At 46.0% G+C, this 22,348-nt stretch overlaps 1 protein-coding gene and 1 long non-coding RNA gene across 3 annotated transcripts in view; one reads left to right on the top strand and one right to left on the bottom strand.

The window, feature by feature from the left end:
• The first annotated feature begins 1,881 nt into the window (after positions 1-1,881).
• Positions 1,882-19,447, top strand: E2F8 (E2F transcription factor 8). Of its 2 annotated transcripts, none has more exons than XM_032640896.1 (13): positions 1,882-2,163; positions 3,348-3,471; positions 5,857-6,135; positions 6,482-6,638; positions 8,586-8,900; positions 9,120-9,281; positions 10,938-11,075; positions 12,561-12,764; positions 13,069-13,156; positions 13,400-13,931; positions 17,707-17,839; positions 17,957-18,351; positions 18,708-19,447. In XM_032640896.1, exons 2-13 carry the CDS (start codon positions 3,457-3,459, stop codon positions 18,888-18,890), a joined length of 2,601 nt encoding a protein of 866 aa, XP_032496787.1. In that variant the 5' UTR covers positions 1,882-2,163; positions 3,348-3,456; the 3' UTR covers positions 18,891-19,447. The 2 variants fall into 2 exon arrangements, with proteins under 2 accessions (XP_032496787.1, XP_032496788.1); XM_032640897.1 differs by lacking the exon at positions 1,882-2,163 and adding an exon at positions 2,592-3,025 and having other exon boundaries at positions 18,708-19,446.
• The window catches only part of LOC116758165, a 34,601-nt gene continuing 31,117 nt past the window's right edge, over positions 18,865-22,348 (bottom strand). Inside the window, exon 3 of the long non-coding RNA XR_004351155.1 lies at positions 18,865-18,980. This is a non-coding gene — a long non-coding RNA (uncharacterized LOC116758165). The remainder of the gene's footprint in view (positions 18,981-22,348) is intronic.

Below are 22,348 nucleotides of genomic sequence, written 5' to 3'. Positions count from 1 at the left end.
TCTGCAACAGGAGAGGCCACAACAGTGAGAGGCCCATGTACCGGAAAAAAAAAAAAAAAAAAATGTTCTACTTCACTTTCTGGATGGTAACTCACAGTTAACACCTGTGCTGAGTATTGAATGGGATGACATCTGTGCAGCCTCACCAGAGGCGGCTGCTCCTTGCATTATTTGCCTTACAGGTACTTGGCACTCAGACCCCTGGGGCATGAATGCCCCCGCAGACCACAGATGTGAACGCATCAGTCACCGGTTCTGAATACAGTGGCATCAGACCTTCCCTTTAAAGAGGATTCCCGGGTTGTAAAAACTTAAGGTAGGTTGAGCAGAGCTGGACAGGCACACTCCTATAAATGCTGGTGGGAGAGGGGGAACAATCCGTGAAACAGTGGCTAAAGCAGAAGCACCAACTGCCCACCTTTCGTTGATGTATATATAAACACACCCTCCTCCAGAAAAGGTGTACCGGGGCTCAGTAAGAACGAGCTGCTCAGTGCTGTCGGGGGTGGGGCCCGGTGGGGCCCTGCCCAGTGACCTCACTTTATTTTAAATCTGAGAGCTCTAGGTGGCCGCTGGCTTCTGCACAGCACCGCGCCCAAGGTCGGCTTTCAGGTGGAAGCGAGTTCTTGAGCGACACTTGCCTGAAGCCGGGTAGGACCCGCTCCCCGGGTAGCGGAGAGGGAAGGACCGAGACACCACGGCGCTAACCGTTCCGGGCAGCCACCCTGCGCGCCCTGAGGTCGCGTTCAGCGGCAGAAAGAGCCACCGCTCGCCACCGGGACCTCCGGTCCTACGGCCTGTCGCTACAGCACGGCGACCTTAGCCTCAGTATCACTGTATCCCCGCCCTTATATCGCGTCCGGGAATATAAGAATATCCCGCGCTGCAAGTCAGCACTGGGTGATTCGTTGACAAATATAAATAAGTTACACGCTAGGGGATTGCGGCCCCGCGCTTTGCTGGAGCTTAAAAGATGAGAAATTACAAAAGAGGAGGAAGAGCTCAAACCAGTCGATAGATGGGCGCCCTGATCTAGGCGCTGTTGGGCAATAAATGCGGTCCCGCAACTCCAGCACAGGTCCCCAGAAAAGGGAAACGCTTTAAAGCAAAGAACAGCGGAGCAAGACAACGCGGGCGCAAACAATCCAGGCACAGGCAAAGGCAGCGCTGCCGCCCCGGGCCTCGGTTTCCCCGTCTGCAAAACAGGGCGTTGCACTACAGTGTCTCCCAAACCTCCTATTAAACCAGAACTCTACAATATTCCATGCTGAAGCTGCCCGAGGCTCGGAAACCGGAAAAAGAGGGAAAAGCGAGGGAAGACGACAGGGAGGGGGAAAGGGAGGAGCCGGGAGGAGACCTGGAGAGGGAAGACGGGGGACGCCTGGAACAGGCTTGGCGGGTTTTCAACCTTATTCCTCCTCCTCCCACACCTGCGTTCTCAAGTCTGGGCCGAGACCCCGCGCCCATCAAATCTGATCACCGGTTGGCAAGCTTCTCCCTCCACACCCCAGTTTCTAGAGGCCATGAGCAGATGGTGGGCAACACAATAATGCATGCCATGGGTGGAAGGGGTAATGGTCCTGGCTGGGATCCCCAGGGCAGGTGAGCGGATCTGGGGCTGGGCAGCGGGTGGGATGGACCCAGGCTGGGGATTGCGGAGCGCCCACGTCCAACCCGCGTGCCCCGGGCGGACTAAACTTCATTCCCCAACTTTGAGCTGGGGGGGGGGTGTTTGCCAAAAAAAAAAAAAGTTGCTTAACTTTTCCCCCAACTCTGTCGTGGAGGCAGGACCGGAGGGCGGTGCCTGCACCCTGATTCGCCGCCGGCTCCAGTCTGGAGGCTCGGATTGGCGCGCGAGGTCCGGGGCCGGGATGAGCGGGCGTGGGGGAGGGGAGCGGCCCTCCCTGCCCGCGGGATCGGCTCGCGCCGGGAGCGGGTTAATTTCAAATCGGGGGCTTGACTGCTCCTGGACGGTCACGTTCCCTCTGCCCGCCCGCCGGCCCGCCAGTCCCGGTCCCGGCGTTTCCCTCCGGCACCCACCTCTGCGCAGCGTAAGGACCGACTGACTGCCCGACACGCGGGCTCCCGAGCCTGAGCGGGGAAGGGGTGCCGAGGAGTCCCCGCTCAGCCCCCGTCGGCTCCAACCGTGAGGTGAACTGACAGGTCAGCGGGGCGCAGAGGGACGCGGCGCTCGGCCAGCCTGGCACCGGGAGAGGGCTCGGGAAGGCAGCGGCGGCCGTTTCCCGCCTCTCGCTCCTCCCGGGGCCGTGGAGGGAGGAGCTGAGCTCCCGCGCAGAGGGGAGGGGGCGAGCGAGGGGGAGGGGCGGGGATGCTGTGGTTCCGGGCGCGGGTTTGCCCGCGCTCAAGCCCCGCGCTGATAAGGGGCGGCGCCGACCACGGTCCGGCTTTCCGCGCCAAATTTTTAAATCGAAGGCGGAAGGTCCGGACCCGCCCCTGGCGCCGCCAACCAATCACAGGCCCGCGACCAGCACTCTGATTGGTCGGGAATCGTTGCCCTAGAAACCGCGAGGATGCTGTCCAGGAACTGCCTGGCGGGCGGCGCGCTGAATGGGACCGGTGGGGGGAGGGGCAGTTGGCCTGGCGCTAGGGGAAGTGCGCGGGGCGCGGGAGCCGGTGGCGGCAGGGGGACTGTACCTGGTTTCCTTGCTGAGCAAATGCAGCCTTCCATGGTAGGGTCCAACATTGTGCCGTGAACTAGCCGCCTGAATAGCGAGTACATAGCGCTTTAAGGAAGCCGCATCTGTAAGGAAGTCTTTTTTAAAAAAAGTCTTAAATCATAAGGCGCTCTTTAAATGCCCAGAATACGTTTGGAGCTTAAGGACTGAACTTGTAAGTTACCTATCAAGCTGTTTCCCAAGACTTTACTGCTGAGCCTATGCACGTGTGTGTCAAGGGAGAAAATCAGACATCTAGACGCAGACTTTTCTCCAGATACTTAGGGTTGTGGCTGCTTAGCCGGAACCTGGGCTCATGCTCTGAGTCCCGAGCTCTGATCTGTGAACAGGTGGGTGCTTGTGCTTGCTACAGTCCATTCGGTGGGGTCTGGAGAATGGTTTGCCTTCTCTAAAGGTGGGAGAGGGCTGTCACTGGAAATTCTGTGGGTTGCTTGAAGTCTCATGACAGCAGATCGGTTAGCTGAAGGAATTTACAGGCGTTTGATGGAGTTCTCTGCCCCGTGGGGCTGTCTGTGGTCGGGAATAAAATGTAAATGTAGTTTGTCAGTTTTCTTTAGCCCTTGTTTCAGTAGCCTGTGGCGTCCATGAAGTTATTTTCAACAGATCTACGGCTTTTATTTTTAACTTTTTCTATTTCCTTTTTTCTTTAAGGATATTAAAATTTTTAATTGGACTACCTGGACTACTTGAACCATCAGGATATTGGGAGGAAATCCAGATTTTTCATTTTTAAAGAAACTCTAAATGAGAAATTTACAGAATGGAGAAAGAAAAGGTACCTTTTTAGCTTCAATACTCATCCTTGCAGTTTTAAATGCAACATCATCCTGATTTAGCTCCATGATTTTTCAATATCCAATATCTTACTAATGCCGCATCCTTTTTTGGTTATCCTTTTTTGGTTAGCCCCTATAAAAACCCAGAAGGAAGGGAGATTTAATTTTTGAAGGGGGGAAAATTACCGAGGATTACTCTTTCTAGTTTTTTATGATTTGGTAGAAATTTCAAAGAGATAAAGTAGAGAGAAAAGGTATTTTTAAGAATAATAAAATTTGTTAGTTGCTTTATGATATTTCTGAGGATTCTTGAACAATAGGAATTCAGAAAGGGCATTTGACATGATTTGAGATTGGATTTCCTGTTAAGATCATTTTCTACCAAACCACCAGTCTCTTTCAACTATAGGGGACACTGTCAGTGAGGGGTATCTTGATTGATGTCCAAATACTGATAGGTTAAAAAAATGAAATATGCAAATTTCCTACAAGTTTTAGATAATAGTCAAATAAGAGAATTGCTATTGCTCCTGATGGTCAGAGGCAAAGGACAGCAGCCCTGAGAAAAATCCCCTTCTTGGATCAGCACCTCTCAAGTGCACCATCAGGGAAGGGTCCCCCCCTTGGGTCCATCACACTGACTTCCATGTAAGGGTACCATAGTTGGATGGAGGAGATTCAGATTCAAGTCCTGTGTGACCTCGCTCAGCCTGGGTGTCCTCTTCTGTAGAATAGGACTACAGGATCGGATGAAAACACAAATGGAAAAGCACCTGATAAATCCTAAAGAGTCACAGACATATAAAATAGTCCCATTAATCTTTGTTCCTAAAGTCACTGAAGAATTAGTGAGTTGGGCTTCCCTGGTGGCGCAGTGGTTGGGAGTCCGCCTGCCGATGCAGGGGACACAGGTTCGTGCCCCGGTCCAGGAAGATCCCCCATGCCGCGGAGTGGCTGGGCCCGTGAGCCATGGCCGCTGAGCCTGCACGTCCGGAGCCTGTGCTCCGCAACGGGAGAGGCCACAACAGTGAGAGGCCCGCGTACTGCAAAAAAAAAGAATTAGTGAGTCTCTATTCTTTTGCTTATTGCCATCCTAAGCATTTTCTTATAGATGTATTCTCAGTGTTTCCATTAAAACAGAACAGTTAATGCACAGCAATGCAAGAGGGGGATTGACTGGTCATTGTACATTGTAAATTGTAGACAAACATCTTTTGTTGCTGTTAATAAAAACATAATAAACATCCTAATCAAATTTTTTAAAAATAAAAATAAAATAGATACAGGTGATAGGAATGTGTGAAGTCACCAGTGGCCAAAAGTAGAAGAAACATAGTCTCCATCAGTCTTAAGTATGAACAGCTATTAATAATGTACCCCCTTGTTTCTCAGTGGCAGTCCAGCCTCTGCCAGGAACCAGCTTTGTGGTCTTAGGTAACTAATTTTACTTCTCTGGGTTCCATTTTCTCCGTCTGTAAAGTGAAAAGGTTCAATATTCAAAGAGCAGACTTCTCTGGTCGGAAATGCTGCTCATAGGCGCTCTGGATTTTGCTCCCCAGTGGATTTTGCCAACAAGTCTGACCATATGCTAGCCCTCACCCTTGTTTCCTTGGCTCTCTGACTTTTCTGCATCAGTGGTATTTTATTGAGTAGCCACAGCATGCAGTCATTGTGCTAGATACACAGATGAATGGCACATGGTCTCTGCCGCGGAGACGTTTACTTATTACAGTGTCATAAGTCAAAGTCACTCCGAGGAGTTTGGGATCACTGAAAATTATCAGTCCCATTAAGGGAAGCTAAGTGAAAGGTATATGGGAATGCTCAATCTTTGCAACTCTTCTCTAAATCTAAAGTTATTTCAAAATCAAATTTTTAAAAATTATAAGTCTTGGGCTTCCCTGGTGGCGCAGTGGTTGAGAGTCCGCCTGCCGATGCAGGGGACACGGGTTCGTGCCCCGGTCCGGGAAGATCCCACATGCCGCGGAGCGGCTGGGCCCGTGAGCCATGGCCGCTGAGCCTGCGCGTCCGGAGCCTGTGCTCCGCAACGAGAGAGGCCACAACAGTGAGAGGCCCGCGTACCGCAAAAAAAAAAAAAAAAAAAAAAAAATTATGTCTTAAAGTTTTCTTTTTAAATTCTTGGAACATAAGATGAAAAGTTTAAGTCCATGCTTTGTTGAAAAGTTAAAAATGGGAAATTTAGCTATTAGAATGGACAAGTGTCAAAGTGATCATTGGAATACAGTCACTAATTTAATCAACTCGACAACCTCACTAGGCATTTTTCCCTTAGCGCTATTCTATTTATACAATTTCTAGAGTCAAAAGCTATCTGATAAATCCTTTTTTACAGTGGATTTAATAATTTACTTGTTTTGAACCAGGAAAATCTCTTTTTCGAGCCACATAAAAGGGGACTGGTGAAAACACCTCTGAAAGAATCCACCGCAGCAAATATAGTGTTGGCGGAGATCCAACCTGACTTTGGCCCTTTAACCACACCCACCAAGCCCAAGGAGATCTCCCAGGGAGAACCGTGGACACCAACAGCCAACCTAAAAATGCTAATCAGTGCCGTGAGCCCAGAGATCCGCTACAGAGATCAGAAAAGGGGTTTGTTTGACAACGGAAATGGATTACCTGAGGCCAGAGATTGTTTACATGTAGGTTTTCAGAGGCCTGGGTGGAGACTGGGGGATTGGGGGAGCGGGGGTCGGGGGAGCAGTGTGAAGCTGTTGCAGAAGCACTAGCAGTGTAAAGCATCACCCCCCTCAGAGCCCTGGAGGGGTCTGGACCCCATCAAATACAGCCCTGGGAATTCTGAACCTGTGACTTACTTATGAACTTCTTCCCTTTCAGATCTGTCAAGCAATTTATCCTGGCTCCACACCTTTTCTTTCCAATTTTGTAGCTATTGAAGCAAACCATGTGTATAAGTGTTAGTCATTGAGCACAGATGCCCCCAATAAATCTTTATGAATAAGACATTATTTACATCTTTCTTTGTAGGAACACTTATCTGGAGACGAATATGAGAAATCCCAACCCAGTCGAAAAGAGAAAAGTTTAGGACTGTTGTGTCATAAGTTCTTAGCTCGATATCCCAACTATCCCAACCCTGCTGTGAATAACGACATCTGTCTTGATGAAGTAGCCGAGGAACTTAGTAAGTATGCAAAGAGCTCACCGAAATGGTTAATCATTAAAGGGATTCATAGACTTACTTCTTCAGACCCACACTCATCTAGCCAGTGTTTGTAATGACACAAGGCCACGCAGAAGTTATCCATCTGTAAAGCCCTATTAATTTAAGGATAACCGCATACAGTTTCCAGTCTCAGTTAAGTCTTAAAACAGAAGCAGAAAATCACAATGGAGATTGCTCTGACTGCATTTCGAAAGCTCTGATGCTTTAAAGGGAGGCACCATTGTTCTATGACTTGTTTCATAAACAGCTACAACTCTGAATTTGGGTCTTGTTTCTCACTGTGGAGCCAGGCTGTGGAATGGTTTCTTCACAGTTTACAATGAGGATCGGCCTCTGGGCATGGGAGCAGGGCTTTAGCCCTCCCTGCCATTCAGCGCTACTCTGAGAACCAGTGCATCTTCTGAATGTTTTGTGTTTGCCAAAAGTTACTGTGTTCCCCTGCCGCCTTTCGCTCCTCTCTTCATGGACTCAAATCTAGTTACAGCTAAAAAGGAGTCTGTGGCAAACTTGGTATACCTTTGGAGTCATGAAAATACTATAATCTGGATCTGTGAAGAGATATACAGGATATTTTAATATATAGCTATCACCCTGGGAAGAAAGTTTTGTCCTTCTCATACATGTTTATACATATCAACTTTATTTCATATTTTAAGAATATGCTATTTAGATTCATCTCCACATACACTTCACTGTAGCTATGGAGGATGTACCCTTTAATTCAGCAGGTATCTACTGATCACCTATTATGTGCCAGGCAATGTTGTAGCAGCTGGGATGACATTGGCGAACAGAAAGACAAAATCCCTGCTCCTGTGGAACCTGCTTTCTAGTGGGGGCAATAGATAATATGCAAAGGACATAATAAGTAAGTAATTATGATATATGTTAGAAGGTAATATGTGCTGTGGAAAAAAGAAAATGTAGACCAAGGTAGAGGGGGATGGGAGTGCTAGGGGTGTGCTTTGCAATTTGAAATTTAATTTTAAATGAAGTGGTCAGGTCAGGCCTTGTTAAGAGGGTGACATCCGAGCACGGACTCAAAAGAATCGAGGTGGGGAGCTATGAGGACATCTGGGAGAAGGATTCCAGCCAGAAGGAGCAGCCCAGCACAAAGGCCTCAGGCAGGGGCATATCTGGCAAGTTCCAGGAACAGCAAGGAATCTCAGCACCTTGTACCTATCATATGACAGCCGTGTGTGTGTGTGTGCGCGCGTGCGCGCGCGCGCGTGTGTGTGTGTGTGTGTGTGTGCGTGTGTGTGTGTGTTGGGAACTAATATAAGAAATGGAGTGTAGGGCTTCCCTGGTGGCGCAGTGGTTGAGAGTCCGCCTGCCGATGCAGGGGACACGGGTTCGTGCCCCGGTCCGGGAAGATCCCACATGCCACGGAGCGGCTGGGCCCGTAAGCCATGGCCGCTGAGCCTGCGCGTCCGGAGCCTGTGCTCCGCAACAGGAGAGGCCACAACAGTGAGAGGCCCGCGTACTGCCAAAAAAAAAAAAGAAATGGAGTGTAGAGTGTGGGATTTAGAGCACTGAAGACTTGATTTTGCCACTTACTGGCTCTGTGCCTTGAGGTGAACAGCTTAGCCAGCCTGAGCCTCTATCTCCTCATCCTTAAAGTGTGGATAATAATGCCTGCCTCACAAGTTTAGGGTAAAAATGTCCTAAACCTGTATGGCGCAGTGGAAGCCCTCAATAAATGTCACCTTTCTAATTCATATTAACTATTTGTGCCCTTGGAGAGCAGGAACATGCCTTTCTCATGTTCACACTCTTTGTTGAGCATAAATAAAGTTATATAATCCAGAGCCTACTGTCTAGTAATCCCTGGAAGGAAAAGGTATTCAATTCTATCCACATTACAAAATCTGATCCTAGTGAGGTACAATTGCTCGTTCTTTGCAGATGTTGAGCGCCGACGCATTTACGATATCGTCAACGTTCTAGAGAGTCTGCACATGGTGAGCCGGCTTGCCAAAAACAGATACACTTGGCACGGCCGACACAACCTCAACCAAACCCTTGGGACTCTGAAGAGCGTCGGGGAAGAGAACAAGTACGCCGAGCAGATTATGATGATCAAAAAGAAAGAATATGAACAAGAGTTTGACTTTAGTAAGAGTTACCGTATAGAGGATCCGGTCATCAAATCAAACACTGGCCAAAACGGACACCCAGACATGTGTTTTGTCGAACTTCCTGGAGTGGAATTTCGGGCAGGTGAGAGCTGCTGTTGAAAAGCTCAGGCGGCAGCGTACCTCTGGGAGGTCTAAAGAAGAGGTGCCTTAGGGAACCACGCTCAAAGCTTCTGCTGCTTTTAATGTGAAAATGCTGCACATCAACCGTGGGATCAGGTTGTGGTATTTTTAGCCTGGGTAATTTAGAAAGCACTTGTCCCTTCATGAATTTTAATTCTCTAATCCTCTTCCTTCTCCAAAGCCTCTGTAAACAGCCGCAAAGACAAGTCTTTAAGAGTGATGAGCCAGAAATTTGTGATGCTATTTTTGGTGTCAACGCCTCAGATAGTAAGCCTGGAAGTTGCTGCCAAGATTTTAATTGGGGAGGACCATGTGGAAGATTTGGATAAAAGCAAGTTTAAAAGTAAGTGGCATGACTGCCATGGACTTTTGGACCTACTCTTAAATAATAAAATCTCGGTTATTAACTGATTTCCAAATACATTTGTTATATAAACAGATCATATCTAGTTAGGCTTTTGTATCTTCAGTTCTCCCCAGAAGCCATGATGATACTGCTTTAGCTGACTTGTGGGATTCAAATATACGTATATAATTACTCTTATCTGACACTTTGGCTTATACAGTTCCTTAAATGTTACCTCCTTTGTTACTACTGTAACACTGTCTCCATTTTACACATGTAGAATCTGTACTGTCTGAAATCTAAATGAGCAGTAAATTGTAAAGTGGGACTGGAACCCAGGTCTCTGCTCTTTCCACTGACTCTCATACTTGAGGGTGAAAGTAACTTCTAACACTGTCCCCAGAAGTGACCTGCAGCACAGATGGTTCGCCATTTTGAAAGTGGTTTTAGCCAGAATATCTGCTCTAAGTTGCAAAGAGACCGTAGATTAGGTCCCTAACACAGCTCTACCCTTGCCTCTAGAACAGACTTTGCAGGAACCCCCTCAAAAAGAGTAGAGAGTGTGGGAGTGCTCAGCAGACACCTGAGGGCATTAGCGACCTCCAAGTAGGGCATGAGGCTGGCCTGGACATGGGTCATTCAGGGGACCTGGCTGACTGGTGAGGAAGAGCTGCCCCGAGCCACAGCAGAGGCTGGGAGAATGCCTGCGAGCTACTACACAGATCCCTTCCCATCCCTGGGCAGCTGTACTGGTGAAGTATATTAAGAGTATATGAAAGTATATTCAGACATCTCCAGTGTCTCTATAAAGACAAAATGAATAGAGATTAAGGCAATAATGCTGGCAATGGGCTTGGGAGATCTGTCATCTCAAAAAACACATCCTGATACTACCAATGGGCTGCCCGCTTTCTCTGAGCCACCAGACAGTTTTCAGCTCTCCATTTCATTGTTAGTCACAGCCCTGGAAACTATTCCAGGAACTACAGATGTGTAATTTCCTGAATCCCCAGGGAATTCAGAACCTTCTGGCATGGCTATGAAGAAGGGGCTCAATTTGTAACTTTGTACTGTCAAGCTGAAGTAAAGGCAGACTTTTTGTAGCAAAACTTTTCAAGATATGTAAGATTTATAGAATTAACAAATCTCTGCTTTTCATATTACATATGGACAGTACGAAAATTTATAAATTTTGATGGGCTATAGAATATTCCATGCTTATGTTATTAAATAAATCTTTTTATAAACTATCACAAGCAGGAAAGCAATACATTTATCATCGATACTGTATTTCTATTTGTTCATAATCCTGAATCCTCACTAGGAGATGCCCAGCAATGGTACATTTTTATTAGAAAATCTGTAACATGATTCCCAATAAGGTGATATCGTTGAGTCACTTTTCCTTTTCCAACATGTACTTTTGTCATTTCAAAATTCAGTATCATCAGTAACTGTGTCTTTTCAATATTTAAAACTGTTTTTTGTTGTTTTAATTAAAGCAGTGTCCCTAGCATAACTTAAGAGTCACATTTTTCTCTGACACTGATGGTTAGGATAGCTCTTTGAATGTACATGAAGTCCTTATGAAGCAAAATCCTTTGATCTTTCATTATTCCATTAAGGGATGTATACACTTTTTTTTCCCCCCAGCAAAAATTAGGAGGTTGTATGATATAGCTAATGTTCTGAGTAGCCTGGATCTTATCAAGAAAGTTCACGTTACAGAGGAAAGAGGCCGAAAACCAGCTTTTAAATGGACAGGCCCAGAAATCAGTCCAAATCCCAGTGGTATGTATTTGTTTTCTTTCATTCATTGCTCCGTTATTTTGAATTAACGCACATTTGGAGATATTCTCCCTTTCCATTCCTACCCACACTCCCACATGTAAAGAACATATATAAGTGATTGAAATGACAATTAAAGATGAACCGATATGGAAAATTTAGCTCTTGGCTCCGTCAGCAGCCAAGGTCCATAACAACTGCACATCCTGTGCAGGAGGCAGAATCTGTATGTGAAAGGATTTGAGAAAGTTGAAAGCATCACGAAGCATAAGATACTACTGCTGTCATTATTATGCTGCTCAGTGACCGTAACAGAGTCTGTGCACATGGAGAATATGAAGTGAATTCATTCCAGTATCGATATTCTAGTCTCCTTCTCAACTCTGGGATTCTGACATTTTGTGTTCCACCAAGATCCCCACACCGAAGTGCTGGAAAGTGGGAAGAACATGGGCTGTGGAAGCAGAGGGAGGCTTAGGTTCCAGTCCCAGCTCTGATACTTATCAGCCTTGTGGCCTTGGGCAGGTTACTTCTCCAAGACTGTTTCCTCACCCACAAGTGGGAAGAGGTTATTGTGATTTTGGATATAACTACAGATAGAGGTCCTTTGGTACAGGAATTCAGAGTGTAGGCTCTGGCCTAGACTGATCAGGTTCATATCCCAGGCCCACATTCTACAAGCTAAGAGACCGTGAGTCAGTTAATGTATGAAATGTCTCTGAAATGGGGATGCATTTCCTGAGAAGTACCTACCCAAGTTGTAGAGTGTCTTAGCCTGTTCAGGCTGCCATAGCAGAGTACCATCAACTGGGTGGCTTATAAACAACACATTTACTTCTCACAGTTCTAGAGGCTAGGAAGTCCAAAATCAAGGCACCAGCAGATTCAGTGTTTGGTGAGGACCTGCTTTCTAGACAGCCGTCTTTTCATTGTAACCTCACGTGGTGGAAGGGACTAGGGAGCTCTGTGGGGTCTCTTTTATAAAAGCACTAATCCTATGCAAGAAGGGTCCGCCCTCATGAGCATCTCGCAAAGACCCCACCTCCCAATACCATCATATTGGGCATTAGGTTTCAGCATATGAATTTGGTGGGTGGGGGAGTGCGGAGGGACACAAACATTCACTCCATAGTAGTGAGGGTCACCATATTTCATCAGATTAAGTCTCCACTGATTCTGAGATGCACAATGTTTTATATATCAATAAGAAAGAAAAAATCAGTAACAGTCACACTATAGCACACCACTGGTTATAAGATACAACGGCTTTCAGAGATGTTAAAGTGTGAAATATCTCAGAATTTATTTAATAAGATAAACAAGGTTTTGTAGGTGAAGCCCTTAAAACGGTATCTGGCACATAGTAGGTGCTCTATTAACTGTGGCCAGTTTAATTCCTAAAATCATTTTAGAATCACACTCTGACCTCATACCCCAGAAGGAGGCCGAACCAACCGTGTATTAACACACTGCCCTTTCCTGTTTCAGGTCTTGGCCCAGTGCTTCCTTTTGCTCCCTCTGATTTGGAAGGGAGGCGGTCTTCTAAAGAGAACTGTGCCAAAAACCTCTTTTCCGCACGTGGGAAACCAAACTTCACTCGACACCCATCTCTCATCAAACTGGTAAAGAGCATAGAAAGTGATCGGAGAAAGATAAATTCTGCTCCCACCAGCCCCATCAAAACCAACAAAGGTATGTTTACAATCACGTCAGGGCTCTGTTCGGAAGAATTCCTTTTTATCCGACTTTTTAGCTTACTCGATCCCGCGGGACTTGCTAGAGAATTGTTTCAACTTCCATAGTCCCAAACCCACTTGAAGACTAACTATATATGAATTAAAGGATAAAAAGTGATTTGTGGGGTTTATTGTTTAATTGCTGGGTGATTTGGGGGGGCGGTGCATGTTCCTTTGACCTCAGTGATGTTTCATCTGTGTGAACACGTATTCTTTTGCTTTGACCAGTCCTCTCCCCCACCTTCTTTTTATTTTACCAGCTGAGAGTTCTCAGAATTCTGTGCCTTTCCCAAGTAAAATGGCTCAGCTCGCAGCCATTTGCAAAATGCAGTTAGAAGAGCAATCAAGGTAGGCAACGCTCTTTAGTAACAGGATGCATTACTTTACTTGCATCGATAGGATTACTTATTTTACGTTAAGAATAGGCACTAGCCTTGGCAACTGGTGAGAGAATCTTTTCTATACGGAATCATTACAGAAGCTATCTGCTAGTTTCATAAAAGCATAGCTTCAATCTGGGGCAATCTGAAGTGGTAGAACATTTTAGAGAACATGTTTCCATTGTATCATGTTTTAAATCTTGTCTTTTAGTGAACCCAGAAAGAAAGTGAAAGTACAACTGGCAAGATCTGGGCACTGCAAACCAGTGGCCCTTCTGGACACTCCAGCAAATGCTGAGCTAGAGATGACAGCACCATCCCTCATCCAGCCCCTGGGGGTGGTCCCCCTCATCCCCAGCCCATTGCCATCGGCAGTGCCCGTGATCCTACCTCAGGCCCCTTCGGGCCCATCATATGCCATCTACCTGCAGCCTGCCCAGGCCCAAACGATGACGCCGCCCCAAGGCCTGAGCCCCACGGTCTGCCCCACCCCCTCTTCTAACGCTACGAGATCAAAAGGTTCCACGGATACCACCACAGAGAATGCAGCCAATGATGCATCAAAGTCCAGTGCCTCCACCAGGCCTGGAAGCTTGCTGCCAGGGCTAGATCGACAAGGTACAAAGAACCGAGACAGGGAGCCTGCTGGAGAAAGAGGCTCAAAGAGGGCAAGCACGCTCGAGGACAATGGTTCCAAAAAGAAATTTAAAGAAGACCTAAAAGGACTTGAAAATGTCTCCACAGTAAGTACAGCCTTGAACTGTGCAAAGCTTTAGGAGCTCCCCAGTTGACTAGGAGAGAATCTGGTGGCTTGTGAAATTTACCAGAGCAAAGAGCAGTCTCTCAGAAAGCAGGGAACTGTTCCTTAGCATCCCATAATCCAAACAAGGCCTCAGACAGCTAATCCCCTTACTGGGATGATGGCAGGGACATTTTTAACCTTTGGAGGAAGGGATTATTTGCTCTCTTTTTAAAGCACTGCGGGTGGTTGTCCTTAAGTCCATTTCTCCCGTCACATCCTGGAATGCAAACACCTGCCATGAGAGTCTTAAATAATTTACAAGCAGCCGTGACCCCAAATGAATGGATGGCCACATAGGGTCCCTTTAACTCCTGCTTTCTGAGTCATTACTTGATGTTTGTTTGATGTCATGTAACTGGCATCTGTTGCCTAGAAGAGAAATTGTTCCCCCTGTTTTTACTTTCTACCTAAAATTTAAACCAAAATTTCCATTTTGTGCAAATAGAAAAATCAAACTTAGCTTGGCTAATTTTAGGTATATTTGATGCATTGGTTTCTAGAGATTTTGATGTTCTAGACAATTTTTTTCCTAGATGGAGTTTTATTCAAGAAGGAATGAACATCTATTGGATGCCTACCCACATACCATACAGCAGAAGTATTAGGCACTTTTACATACATTAGCTCATTTTCCTCCCTTAGGACAATTATATATGAAAGACAGCATCACCAAATAAACAAACACCACTAAACGTGGAAGCAGAAGTTAATCTCTCATTTTGTCCCTGCTGTTAATTCAAGTTATCTTACTTCCCTTCATCTTGTTTTTCCACATCTATAAAGAATTTGTTCTGCCAGTTTTTCCTGATCGTCTATTGGGTGTAAAGAGAATGTGTGCTTTGGATCAAACCTGTGCTCTGGATCAAACCAAACCCAGCACCTGCCTTTGGGGGTGGTTGCTTTTGAGCACTTGCCCCAGGGCCATATTACAGTTTTTGTGAGGTTAAGTGCATTTATTACATGATGTTTTACATAAAGGGGTTTGTGGTCCTTTTAAGGCACCGTAGAAGCTGAAGGGTATTATCTGTAACTGTTGTTATTAAGGAGGCTTTAGAGTTTGTCAAATCTTCCCTGAGGATGGCCTCATGGTAACCATTCAAAACATCCATTATCTTAGCATAGTATCATTTTGCATCTAATGTCCATGCTAGGGGGAAAATCACAAGGCTTCGGCTTGATTCGATTTTCTGGGAGGTCCATAATCTCTTTGAGCCAATGGGTATGATTTAATAATGGTCTCCTGTTGCTCACACAGTTATTCAGGATTAGGGTTTTCACTGGATAGATTTTTCACGTCCCCTGCTTCTTTTTTCATCTCTGACTTCATTTTGACCATTTCTTTTTAGCACGGACTGAGCAGAACAAAGAAAGTGAGAGATTCGTGTGTTAATTCATTCAACAAACATTTACTGAGAATCTACACTTCTAGGGGTGGAGAGAAGACAGTATACAAACAAACATTTCAGGTAGTGAATGATAAGAAGTATGGTGAAAATAAAACAGGATAGTGTCATAGGAAGAGGGGTAAGAGTGGTAATGTAGGCTCAATGAGAAGATGTGCAAGTTGAAATATGTCAAATTCTTTCATCCTGCTACTTTAATAGTTCTAATTTTTTTTAAAAAAAAAGCAATTGGGGGCTTCCCTGGTGGCGCAGTGGTTGAGAGTCCACCTGCCGATGCAGGGGACACGGGTTCGTGCCTCGGTCCGGGAAGATCCCACATGCCGTGAAGCGGCTGGGCCCGTGAGCCATGGCCGCTGAGCCTGCGCGTCTGGAGCCTGTGCTCCACGGCGGGAGAGGCCACATTGGTGAGAGGCCCGCGTACCGCAAAAAAAAAAAAAAAAAAAAAAAAAAAAGCAATTGGCATTATAGGTGAAAAAATTTTGCAATGAATATAGTTTGTAGCAAATGGAAGGATAATTATTATTAGAGTACTTTAGGTCTTGCTGGAAATTTGAAAAGAGTTAAACCGGCAACCAGAAAAACTCATACCATGAGAGAGTACGATTAATGATAGCAAAGAGCAGCTATTTGTAAAACACCTAAATCTACCCCTTGAAAATTCTTTTTTGCTGCAGTCTTTAAGGAACCTACTAGTAAAGATATTGAATAAAACTAAGCATCTAAGAAACAAAATTGAAAGTCTGTGGTACCCTTTAGCATTGTGGATTCTGACCAGACCTATTAACAGCTAGATCAAAGTATAGACTGTTGTTTTGACAATGGCGAGAAGAAAGATCCAGAGGAAGATAAAAGGAGGGCCCCTGGTTTACAAGACCTGCTTTTTCGCTTTTACCATTCCTGCTCCTGGTAAGACTGAGCAGACTTTTCAGGCGGCTCAGCCACCCATGTAGGCTATCTCTGTTTGCAAAAGTACAATGATCAGCAGGCATGGTGCAGACACACACAACCCAACACTCTGGCCGTTTCGGTTTGGAATGTAACTTTATTCCCTCAAGCTTTTGCTGCATGACAATTGGGCATCTAATATGAATTAATCAGTTCTATTTTATATCTGTAATTTTTTGAACCCTAGTGCTCTGCCCTTTCATTTGTATATTATAAGGGTGTTTGTTTGGTATCATTTGAACCTAAAGTACTAGGGGAAAAAATGTATAGTTGTATAATTCCTTTGCTCTAAATCAGGAGTCAGCAAACTTTTTCTGTAAAGGACCAGATAGTAAATGTTTTTGGCTTTGTGCGCCATATGGTCTCTGTTGCACCTATTCACTCTGCCATTGTTAAAAAAAAAAAAAAAAAAAAAGGCTTCCCTGGTGGCGCAGTGGTTGAGAGTCCGCCTGCCGATGCAGGGGACACGGGTTTGTGTCCTGGTCTGGGAAGATCCCACATGCCGCGGAGCGGCTGGGCCCGTGAGCCGTGGCCGCTGACCCTGCACGTCCGGAGCCTGTGCTCCGCAACGGGAGAGGCCACAACAGTGAGAGGCCCATGTACCGCAAAAAAAAAAAAAACAGCCAGGAGGCTGTATTTTTGGCCTATGGTTTGACGTTCCCTTTCTGTAAATCAACATTTCTTAAAGTTTTCCTTAAATACCAATACTACTGAAAATTTAGTTGCTGAATAACCTAGGAAATGTTACATGATGCCCCCTTGGAGAACAATGCATGCCATCATAAAAGTCCCTTAGAAATTCTGTCATAAAGACCGTTTTCCTTTGTTTAATTCAGAATTTCCCAAACATATTTGACTATGATTCGCTGAGTGCCTGCTTGCATCCCATAGGACTAGAGCCCCTCAGAATATTCTTGGGAAATACCATCCCACACAATTCAAGGACAATCAGATAATAACACAGCAGTGCCTTTACGGTGTCCAGCTGCATTAAACTTGTTCTGACAGTACCACATCATACCAAGAAGTCTGGTAGCAGGACTTAGGGTGTCAGTGGTGGGGGTCAGGGGGGATGTGCTGGGTAAATCCTGCCCTTACGCAGGTTCAGTGCTAGCTTTAGGACACTTCCTAAGACCACAGATGGCATTTAAGAAACACATGGTTTGTATTATTCAGGACAAGCACTGGAATGGGAAGGAGGGCTATTGTCTTCAAAGAGCCATTATAGCTGGCCTGCCCGTGGCCCATACCACTGGAGGCTTTAGTCTGATGAGAGAACCACCAAGGGATACTAGTCCCAGAAGAGGCGCTTGGCCATTTTTCTTCCATATTTGTGTGTAAAATAAACGCTTCCTCCTTGTTTTCTAGACCTTGTTACCATCAGGATACCTAATCCCTCTCACCCAGTGCTCAACCCTGGGGGCAGAGTCCATTTTGTCTAGTAAAGAAAGCTCAGGTACACTTTCCCCAAACCACAGGATCTACAGCTCCCCGATTGCAGGTGAGTGTACGTAAAACACTGTTCAAATGTGGGTCATTCTCAAGTTCACTCAAGCCTTGTATGCTTCTCGGACAAATGCCTGTGCTTTTAAGATATTCTCCCCCCTTTTCTTTCCAGGTGTTATTCCAGTGACATCATCTGAACTCACTGCTGTTAATTTTCCCTCTTTTCATGTAACACCTTTGAAGCTAATGGTCTCACCAACTTCCGTGGCAGCCGTCCCTGTCGGGAACAGCTCGGCTCTCACTTCGAGCCACCCCATTCCCGTCCAGAACCCGAGCTCAGCCGTTGTAAACTTCACTCTGCAGCACTTGGGCCTCATCTCCCCTGGTATGCAGGTGTCCGCCAGCCCCGGGCCCGGAACCGTTCCTGTGTCTCCAAGAATAGAGGCTGTTAGTATCACACCAGAAAATGCAGGCACTCAGCAAGGAAGGGCCACGAAGTACGACGTATCAGTCCTGGGCCAGAACCAAACAAATGGACAATCAGTTGCAGTGACAGGGGCACAACAGGTAAGAGTATTTCCATTTATTTTTTTCCTTAGGTTATTAAGTCCCCAATATCAACATCACGGGAGACTCACATTTGCTTTTCTCCTTTGGGAGAGTGATGAGATTAAAGGCCTGCCTTCCTTCCAAACCCAGGAAGAGTGCCCAAGGAGTCCATTTTATGGGGTTATCATGAGATTTTTGTCTCACCTTAGCAAAAATAATTGAGAACATGAAACTCATGCAGGCTCAGCCGGCAGATTTCAGGGCATGCGAGGTTCCCATCATGTGACGTGTCCCTCCAGTCCAGTTTTCTAAGGTTGCCAGGTGTACCTGTCTGCATGGGTTTGACTTTTCTCCATTCTTCTCTTTCCAATCAGCCTGTTCCTGTGACACCCAAAGGGTCCCAGTTAGTGGCTGAAAGCTTCTTCCGTACCCCAGGTGGACCAACGAAGCCAAAAGGCTCCTCCTGCGTGGATTTCGACGGTGCTAATAACACCTCCATAGGAACTCTCTTTGTCCCACAGCGAAAACTGGAAGTCTCAACGGAGGATGTCCATTAATTGACAGATTCGGCCTCGTTTAATCTTCTAGAGTTGTTTAACAGAGATGATATCCTCAGACTGATATGGAGAACACGTTCTCTGAAAATGCTGTAAATACGTTGGGAATTTACTTAATTTCAAAACAGACACTTGTTTTCATACTTATATATATCCATACACACATAAAATATATATTTGTATTAAGCTAAGTTCAGCCATCAGTCCTACAAAATAAAAGAACTGAGGTATATTAACTTCTGGGGGAAAGAGTTCGTTGTTCCAGCTGTGCCTATACTATTATGCCTAGGAACTGTGTTAAAGTTTACTTCCCTTTGAGTGAACCTGTGACAGGCCTAACGCAGCGCTCTACAACTTTGCACAAAGAAAACGCTGTGATGTACAATGTTGTATTTTTAAATAGGGCTGTAGCTATATTTTTTGTAATTTCTTTCAGCTGTTGTTGCAGTATGTCTTTTTGTAAAGTTCGCAACAATCCTTAATCAAGTCTATGGAAAAATTATTTATAAAATGTATTTTTAATCATAAGTTGTTCAAATTAAAACTTTTCTAAAGTGTATTTAACTTTTCATTTGGCCTTTTGGAAGAAAAGGAAAATTTCTCGAACCTCTGAGGCAAATTCTTAGTACGGAGAATACATCCTGGGTTTCCTTAGATATGCCAAGTTTATTGCCTACATTCTTCCCCTCTTTTGATCTTCCACATGGCTCCACTTTTACAGAGTGAAAATGGCTTCAGAGAAGCTGTTGCTTGGCCAAGGACAGCCAGCTTAGTCCCCTGGGCTTTCCAGCACGCCCTGGGAGGTTGGAAATGAGAGGTGTGAGTTGGGATGCTCCTGCCCTGGCATGGCATGGCATGGCCAGCATCCACCCTCTTCCGTCCCACTGTCGACAGAAGAGGGGCTGCAGCTACAGTCCTCTTTCCACACTTTCCAAATGGCCCAGCTCCAGGGGTGGGCAAGTAGCAGTAAGGATTCCAATTTCGTCCACACTCAAGGAACTACCACATCAAACCCTCCATGAGCTCCAAGAGAAGGAAGGAGCTATAATGTGTTAAGTGTGCATCTCCCTGATCCCCTGGTTATGCAACAAATTGTACCTTAAGAATTAATACACGCCTTCCCTTGTCAGGGTCTTAAAGGATCATTGTAATATCTACTTCCTGCTTGTTTCCTATGTGCCAGGCACTGTGTTACACATTTTAAAGGCATTATCTCTACAAGCTAGGGCGATGAGGTCACTGAGGCTCCCAGAAATTCAAGCAGCAAGTCCAGGGTCACACTGCCAGTGTATGCAAGGACTTAACCCATGTCTTTATCTCTTTATCTGTTCATTACCCATCTGCCTCCAGATGCATGCCCAGCAGCTCTAGCAGGAACCAAGCACATTGTTTCAGGGTAGTCTGAGCATTTACAAGCTCAAAGCTTTCAATTATACATGTTTTGTTTGCACAACCAAATACTGCTAAGAGGCAGATTTGCACGCTGACCTAGAGATCCCTCTTCCTCCACACCACTAGAGAGCCAATATGAACTATTTCCCCCAAAGTTCCTCTGCCTTGTCTTTTTTTTTTTTTTAATTTATTTATTCATTTATTTATTTTTGGCTGTGTTGGGTCTTCGTTTCTGTGCGAGGGCTTTCTCTAGTTGTGGCAAGCGGGGGCCACTCTTCATCGCGGTGCGCGGGCCTCTCACTGTCGCGGCCTCTCTTGCTGCAGAGCACAGGCTCCATACGCGCAGAGCTCAGTATTTGTAGCTCACGGGCCCAGCTGCTCCGTGGCACGTGGGATCTTCCCAGACCAGGGCTTGAACCCATGTCCCCTGCATTGGCAGGCAGACTCTCAACCACTGCGCCACCAGGGAAGCCCTGCCTTGTCTTTTATAAACCTACTTGGAGGGCATGTGGATGGTTCCTGATTTAAGAAATGGCTCCTGCCTTTGCTTACAGTATCATTGAGGAAGACAGTATGTACACACAAATAAAGAAAGCAAGTCCATTCAATACAGAGAAGGTAAGTTGCCAGTAGTAGATATAGACTAAAGATACAGTTCAGCGGAGGCTACTACATAATTGCACAGAGAACTGAGAGAAACACCAACCCAGACAGGCAGTCACTGTAGCTCCAAGGAGGTGAATCTCCTGACATCTGCTCCCCGATAGCCGAGCTAGAGAGACTGCAGGGCAGGTTTTGTTCTGCCCCCCTTCTCAGGTCTACACATGGAGAAGTACCTCCCTAGGATGGAGGTTTGGGAAAATCAGATGCACAGAAAGAAAGGAGATGTGTCAGGTTTTGAGACAGCTCTGGGGTTGTCCCACCCAGCTCTGCCACTGGCAGATTCGTAAAGGTGCCCCATAACCCCCACCTCCTGGTGTTCACGCCCTTGTGGATTCCCTTCCCTTGAGTGTGGGTGGGACCTGTGACTTCCCTTCTAACCAACAGGACACAGTGAAGGTGATGGGGTGTGTGTGAGTGTGTGTGTACATGATTAAGAGCCTGCTTTTCCCGCTTGGAGGAGTCAGAGTGGCCATGTTTGGGGAGCCCAACAAAGGACCTGTGAGCAGCTGTTGCAGCTGAGGGTGGCCTGCCACCAACAGCCAGCAAGAAACTGAAACACTGAATATGGTGCCAACGGTCTGAGTGAGCTTGCAAGCAGATCTTTCCCCACTTGGACCTCAGATGAGACCGCAGCCATGACACCTTGACTGCAGCCTTATGAGATTCTAAGCAGAAAACCCAACTAAGCCACTCCCAGACTCCTGACCCACAGAAACTGTGACATAATAAATTTGAGTTGTTTGAAGATGCTAAGTTTGTAGTGATATGGCCATGCGGCAGTAGGTAACTAATACAGCTACATAACCCACTAGTGTTCATAAACATCTTCTTCCAGTTTGTCTTATTAATGTTCACTGGTTTTATAGGCATTCATAGAAACAAGCATCACTGACACATGGTAACCCCAAAGGCTTTCATGGGAGGGTGTCCATTTTTAAAGCTGGAAACAACTTTAAAGATGCCAGGTGGTAGCACAGTAGTGGACAAAGTTATCTGCCCAGCACGAAATTTCTTTCCTCAAACTGCCTCCTAAATTTCCTCTTAAGGAATTACTGGGTGGAGCCCAGTGGACTATAACTGGGGGTCCCAACACATATCTATCAAGAGTGGGGTTGACATCTAGTCTAAGCCAACCTCCCTGGAATTTGATGTTCATTTCATCCTCGCAGTGGCGTTCTTACCATTCTGTCCCCACTGCAAGACTGTTGCTGGCGTTCCTGCTTCCCAGCCTCTGGAAAAGCTATGGCACCTGCCCAAGTTCAAGCCTGATTTTCAGTCACCTGATTCTGTGCACCTCTGCTATCCTTCCAAGAAATTTCCTTTGCTTCAAGTTGCCAATCATACCTGTGGCTGGTAACCAAAGGACTCTTAACAAATCACAGAGTGAAACTCAGAGCCAAGGC

The sequence above is a fragment of the Phocoena sinus genome, chromosome 8, assembly GCF_008692025.1.
Source record: "Phocoena sinus isolate mPhoSin1 chromosome 8, mPhoSin1.pri, whole genome shotgun sequence".
NCBI classification, from domain to species: Eukaryota; Metazoa; Chordata; class Mammalia; order Artiodactyla; family Phocoenidae; genus Phocoena; species Phocoena sinus.
The sequence above is the reverse complement of the archived record's forward strand: the minus strand, read 5'-3'. Positions and strand labels throughout refer to the sequence as shown.

Coding starts and splice junctions, on each gene's coding strand:
- E2F8 (XM_032640896.1), top strand. Junction 11,076..12,560: donor AATCAGTCCAAATCCCAGTG/GTATGTATTTGT, acceptor TTCCTGTTTCAG/GTCTTGGCCCAGTGCTTCCT. Junction 18,352..18,707: donor CAGTGACAGGGGCACAACAG/GTAAGAGTATTT, acceptor CTTTCCAATCAG/CCTGTTCCTGTGACACCCAA.